This window comes from Octopus bimaculoides, chromosome 23 (genome assembly GCF_046866305.1).
Source record: "Octopus bimaculoides isolate indiv1 chromosome 23, ASM4686630v1, whole genome shotgun sequence".
Taxonomy (NCBI): Eukaryota; Metazoa; Mollusca; class Cephalopoda; order Octopoda; family Octopodidae; genus Octopus; species Octopus bimaculoides.
In genome coordinates, this window is record NC_142950.1 from 16,227,262 (window position 1) to 16,234,337 (window position 7,076).

Here is a 7,076-nt window from a genome sequence, read left to right on the forward strand (position 1 = left end):
AATAAAAAAGATTTATTAAATTAAAATAAGATTCATTAAAACAAATTCTATATTTGTTATTAATAACATATATATGCAATAAATATATGTTATTAATAACAGTGATAATGTTTAATGATCAATTACAATAATGTGGTAGATCTTTATTATAAAAAAAATTGCAGAATTTTCGCTTGAATTTTCACCACAACATTCTCGTTGATGCCAGTCCATCGCGCGGTTGCTCATTTACAGATGAGTGAATTGGAGTAAGGTGAAATGAAGTGTTTTACCCACGAACACAACACATTGCCGGTTCAAGAGCCGAAACTACAATCTTGTGACCATCAGTGGAATACCCTAACAACTAGACTACTCACTTGCAAAAGAAATAAAGCAATTGCCATAAATCTATCACTTTAGTGTTGCTTTGATAAAAATACTCAAGTGAAAGGCCTTTAGCCCTGTTTTTTTTTTCTTGTGCATGTACGTATATAGACGTGTGTATAAATCCTTACGGATTTTTTTTACACTGTTTTACACTTTTTTCTTTGTATTTTGCCTTTAGCCAAGTTTTTTTGTGTATGTGCGTATATAGACGTGTTTATGAACCTTTTTTCTCGCGTGTCTGTTTGTGAGCGTGTTGCGCGCGTGCGTGTGTGAGCGTGTATGCGGGTATGTATATATTTTTTGGCGAATGTGTGGGTGAGCATGTGTGTGTTTCAAGTGAGAGTAGATGAGTATATACATATAGGCGCATGTACAAGGGTGTGGGGGCGCGCATGTGTATGTAATGACTTGTGCGCTTACGCGAATACTATGGACATTTTTACTCTCTTACATTTACCCCCACCCCTCACTTAGCGGTTATTCTAATAGCTTTTTTTTCTTAATAACGATCAACCACACAGTAATTTCCCTTTGTTTAACGGTCATTTTCATAGCATTTTTTCGATGATCAGATGACTGAAGAGATGGCAGCGTGGGTTTCTGCCCCGACATCCAAAACTCGGAGTTTTATCATGGCTATCGAATAATTGTCATATTATTTACAGATATATATATATATATATATATATATATATATATGTATATATATATATATATATATATATATATATATATATATATATATATATATATATATATATATATATACATACACATACATACATATACACGAGGAGGTGTTGAAAGTTCCTGGCTTTGGGTAAAAGAAAATACAAGTAGAGTAGTATTTGCCCGTATTCAGGTCTAAGGTTACGTCCAAGAAATGACAGGCCGCTGGTCCTGAGCTCGTCCAAAATGCTTCGCTTCCATGTCTGCTTCGGGCGTCCTCGCTTCCTTTTCCCCTGCAGATTCCAGTCAAGTGCTTGTCGAATCACATTTGAGGGTTCTTTCCGCAGTGTGTTCGATCTATCTCCATTTCCTTCGGATCTTGACGTGAAGGGCGATTAAGTGTTTCTTGGAAGTGTTCCTTCCATCTCGCCAGTTGGTCCTCAATGGAAGTTAGCAACCGTCCGACCTTGTCCTTTACTGGTCTGACGGGGTTGCTTCTCCTTCCACTCAGTAACCTTATTGTTGAATATAGTGCCATCAAGTCTCCTTGCCTCACTGCTGTTTCCGCTTCGTCGGCCACTTCGTTGAAGTATTTCCTTCTGTCTCTCCTTTGTTTCTTCTTGACTTCTCTCACCACCTCACTATACTTACTGGTGACGGCCTGCTTCTGCTGATGGGTTCTGGCTTGATTCAACTCCTTCAGCATCTTGTTCTCCTCTACCTTCTGCCCAGTCTCGTCACTTATCCAAAGCTTCCTGCTCACTGGTCGTCTTCCCAGAACCTCTTTGGACACTCCAACTGTAGCCTCCTTCAAATTTGTCCAAGATTCTTCAACATTTGCCTCTGCCTCCTCTGTCTGTAGGGCTTGAAATCGATTGTGGAGAGCCAACTGGAAAGACTGTTTTGACTCTTCTTTTTTCAGTTTCTGAACATCCAATTTCACCCGTGGGTTTGTCTGCCTTCTCCTTGTTGAAAGCTTCACCTTGAGTTTCGCTATCACCAAGTGGTGGTCCGATCCAATATCTGCTTCTCGCTTGGCTCTCACATCTTGAAGTGAACTCCTCCAACGTTGCCGGAGTGCGATATGGTCGATCTGATTTTCCGTTTGCTGATCTGGTGATACCCAGGTGGTTTTATGGCAACGTCTGTGTGGGAAGAGGGTGCCTCCAATAGTAAGTTCGTTGCCTGCACAGAAATCAGCTAGGAGTTCCCCGTTTTCATTCATCAATCCGAGGCCATTTCTTCCCCTCTCTCTCTCTCTCTCTCTCTCTCTCTCTCTCTCTCTCTCTCTCTCTCTCTTCCACTATTGTCACTTCTAACTTTGGCATTCATTTCTCCCATAAGTATTAAGATGTCTCTTCCGGGAATCCTGTCTACCACTGTCTGTAACTGGGAGTAGAAGAGGTTTTTGTGTCTTCTTCCGCATTGTTTGTAGGTACATAACACATAATGATGGACACTTGCTGGAACCTGGACTCAAACCTGGCCGAGATGATACGATCAGACAACGGTTCCCACTCCATCAGACTCCTTGCTGCTTCTTTCGACAACAGCAGCGCTAGCCCAGCTTCATGGTGGTTCACTTCATTGTCTTTACCCGAGTAGAGAATTGGGGCCAGGGATCCCGCTCAATATCCAGATTAGAGAAATCACCAAGCCAGAAATCCGCAAAGCTGTGAAGAGCTTAAAGATCGGAAAGGCGGCAGGAGTGGACGGCATACGAGCAGAGGCACTGAAGGCAGGAGGAGAAGAGATGATCGATTATATGCACCATGTGCTGAACCTGGTATGGACGACAGAGAAGATCCCAACCGACTGGAAGAAGGGTCTTTGGTATCTATGGTACTGGAAAAATATGATCTACTATTGTACTCTATGGTACTGTAAAAATATGATCTTCCTTCTTTACGATCGGAGTTCTAATTCCGCCAAAGTCAACTTTGTCTTTCATCGTTTCGTGGTTCCTTGTCGATGTGGTCGACTTACCAGCTCTCCGCGATAATTTCAGGTTTAGTGCCCATAGTAGAAAAGACTATGTCTGTCGCTATCATGGATAATTTCCAGAAACCCCTGGCCTGGCTATGCTACCGAGGAGCACTGCTAGTTTGAAATAAATTTTGCAGGCACGGAAGCACTGTCAGTCGGGATTGTCCAAAATGTGCGCAGAGCGACGAAACCGTTATGCATATACATTCGTGCTGTGTTCTACTATTGCTGACTCGTGGAGTTATGTCGAATAGCTGTTATCGCGGCCGAATCCATCGCGAGAATCGCTCCACCATCTACCTTTAACAAGGTAGGCAGGCGGTGTTCCTCTGTCTAGTGGCTATGGAGAAAAAGCTTCTGTGATGGATGAGGCTGAAAGGAGTGGGGAAAGACACATTCCTCTTCGGTCAAGCTCTCATCGACTCTTTCGAGTACCACTCGGAAACGAGAGTGAGGGTGGAGAGGGAAGTGCTACCTCCCAGTGAATTTGTAAAAAAAATAGTTGGAGTGAATGACCCTACTCTAAACATATGCCTGTAGATTGGAGAGCAGGAGAGAGGGCTCGTGCATTTGGTAGTCAAATAATCCTGTTTCTGAGGGTTGCCATGGTTGCCCCTAGTGGAGTTTCTCCTGAATCAGAAGGACTGTATCGTTCATGTTATTACATACTTTGTATACTATGTGTACTTTTATCGCATTTCACCGTCTTTACCACTTCTTTCTCCCCGCCCTTTGTGTAAATCCCCACACAAATTGTCGTCTGAGGTAAACCTTTTGTAAAAGTTTTACTGGGCACTCTATTCTGATTTCTTTTATATTCCTCTTGATGCCTTCTGATACTGTCCCCAAGGACCCAACAATAATTGACGCTATCTTTACCTTCATTTTTCATAGTCGAGCTATTTCGTATTGAAGAAGATTGTATATGTATAATTTTTCGCCTTCCTTCTTGACAATCCATGTGTTAAAGGGGCACGCAACATCAGTCATATAGCACATGTGGTTCACCTTGTCCACCACCACTAGGTCCGGTTTGTTAGCTCTAGTACCTGATCTGCTTGGGTTGGGAAATCCCAGAGGATTTTGCTGGTCTCCGACTCTACCATTCTCTGCCGCTTATGCTCACGTTTCCTTCTATCTCTACCCCTATTTTTCGCATAGTTTCCAATGAAGCACTTTCGCTACCTCATTGTGTCTCCACAACTTGTAATGGTTTGAGCAAATGTAGAGCATTTGTTCACGATATGGGCAAAGGTTTCGTCCACTCTATTACAGATGCAGCGCAGTGGAAACATTTGCTCATTCATAAAGTTGACCTTCCAATTTGGAGCCGAAGCTCGATCTTGCTCTGCAAATATGGTGCTCTCAGTCTCCATTCTCAATGCTCCTTTCTTCAGTCAGTCCTATTTGTGTTTTCCAGCAACTTCAGTTGTGGCTACATGGAATTGATTGTGCAGTCCCTGGTTGTTCGTCATGTTCTTTTTGTTTTTCCTTTTTTCCCTGCTTTCAGTACTTCCTCATCCCTAACTGACACTACCAAAGTTTCCTCGCTTTAGGATAGGTATCTCAGTAAGATCCCGAGTTCGATACGTACGCAGGTTTCCACACTTATCAGTTACCTTCGTCTCTTCATGTATAAGCAATCAATGCTTGCACGTGGATGATGGGCTGCATGCATCGTTAGGAGCTTTCTTGTTTTCTTGTCCAATTCCTTTTGTTCTTTCTCTGTCCACTTCAGAATTTTAGCGTCATACCGAACTATTATCACTGTCCACGAGTTTATTGCTGAAATTATGCTTCTGGCATTTAACTTTAAAGTCAATATTTTTCTCACTCGCCGCCATTGTTCTTTCTTTGTCTTTTCTTTCATATCGTTGTGTTTAATCCCATCTGCCTCAAGTACTCCTAGATCCTTATAGCTGGATTGAGGTTGAATTGCTTTCATCATTTCACCACTTGGCAACCATATGGCTTCTGTACTGGCAAGCTGACCTCGTCTCATCCTCATCGTAGCACATTTTGAGAGTCCAAACTCCATCTTGGTATCATTCGAAAAAACTCCGCACAGACTGCATTAGGCTGTCCAGTTCTGCCTCAAATTTTGCGAACAACTTCAAGTCATCCATGAATAGCCATCCATGAATTCCATTACTGCTTCCCAGATTATATCCCATGTTTCTCTTCTGCAATATTTCCCTCAACTGGATCATTCCCAGCACAAAGTTCAGTAGGAATACACTGTCCCCACAGGAAGTTCCGGCTTCCTGATTTCACCTCTCCTAACACCTGAATCCCTGCTGTCAATTTAGTTCTCCAAGATTTCATACTGTTTCATATAAGCATCCCATGTTTTCCGCTATTCCATACATTTCCATAGTTTTTGTTATCCAAGAGATGTTTATTATTATTATTATTATTGTTCAGTAGTTTTATTTTTATAACGTGCTTTCACTTCACTACTACTATTATTATTATTATTATTATTATTATTATTATTATTATTATTATTATTATTATTATTATTATTATGATTATTATTATTATTATTATTATTATTATTATTATTGTTATTATTATTATTTTTATTATTTTTATTATTATCATTATTATTATTATGTGAGGGCGCATGGCCTATTATTTAAGGTATTGCAACATTGTGGTTTCAATTCCTAGACCAGGTGGTGCGTTGTGTTCTTGAGCAAAACACTTTATCTCAAATTGCTCTGTGGTCGTCTCGACACTGCACGGATGGTACACTGTGCACCTGATCAAAACAGCGTGAGATTTGACGGAGAGAATGAAGTAATGTTGCAGCACATTCACTTGATCACAAATAAACAAATCATTTGTGTAGGTCGTTCGGCAAAAGCTGAACGCTCAAACGTTGCCTTCGACGAGAGAGTCGGTCATTATTATTATAATTATTAATGATCATCATCATTATTATTATTATTATTATTATTATTATTATTATTATTATTATTATTATTATTATTATTATTATTATTATTATTATTATTATTATATAATATATTATTAACATTATTGTTGTTACTACTATTCTTATTTGCCCTCAAAATCATTATCATAATGATTATAATAATGATGACGGCAGTGGTGATGAAGAAGATCAGGATGGCGATGATAACTAGGAGGAAGAGGCGAAAAATAGCAACATTATTATGGCAAACTTGTCTCCAATCTATTTTTAAAATGCATACCACAATATTCAAAAATCGAAAAGAAAAGCGGTATATTTATGTGTGCGTAGATTCATGTATGGGTATGTGTATATATATACACACATATGTATATATGTATACATATCTGCAAGTGTGTGTATGCATATATGTAGCTATTTGTAAACACACGTACACACGCACTCACATATATATACGTGTATGTATGTGAGTATGTGTGCGTGTGCGCGCATGTGTGTATACACATAAGGATACATATACATATGTGCGCGCATACATATGTGTGTGTATGTGACAGATTTTACTGGAGGAAAACCCAGAAAAAATCTGTAAGATAGATAAGATTTATAATTATATGATAAATTATTAAACACATACCATACACTTATGCGCCCACATTTATAAATATATATATATATATATATATATGTGTGTGTGTGTATACATATGTATATATACTATATATGCATATATATATATATACGTATATATATATGTATATATACGTATATATACATATATATATACATATATATATATATATATATATATATATATATATATATATATATATATATATATATATATATATATATATATATATATATATATATACATACGTACGTACATACATAAATATATATATGCATGTATGTAAATTTAGGGAGTGCATGTATCTGCCTGTAATTGATATTTACAACATGTTATACACATATGTTATAATGAAAATATACATTTAAATATATACTCGTATATATAAAATAAATGCGTGTGGCATATTTACACACATTTATAACCTAATATAAATCAAGTATATTATATGCACTGTATAATTTGAATAGATATAATGAA

The 7,076-nt window shown here is 38.2% G+C and overlaps 1 protein-coding gene across 1 annotated transcript; it reads right to left on the minus strand.

The window, feature by feature from the left end:
- Positions 1 to 1,360: 1,360 nt before the first annotated feature.
- Positions 1,361 to 2,263, minus strand: LOC149131312 (uncharacterized). Its single transcript, XM_089340717.1, has one exon. The coding sequence runs from the start codon at positions 2,261 to 2,263 to the stop codon at positions 1,361 to 1,363; it is 903 nt and encodes a 300-aa protein (XP_089196843.1).
- Positions 2,264 to 7,076: the final 4,813 nt, after the last annotated feature.

Bases quoted from the DNA above. Each gene is read 5' to 3' on its own strand.
- LOC149131312 (XM_089340717.1), bottom strand. From the start codon at position 2,263: ATGAATGAAAACGGGGAACTCCTAGCTGATTTCTGTGCAGGCAACGAA.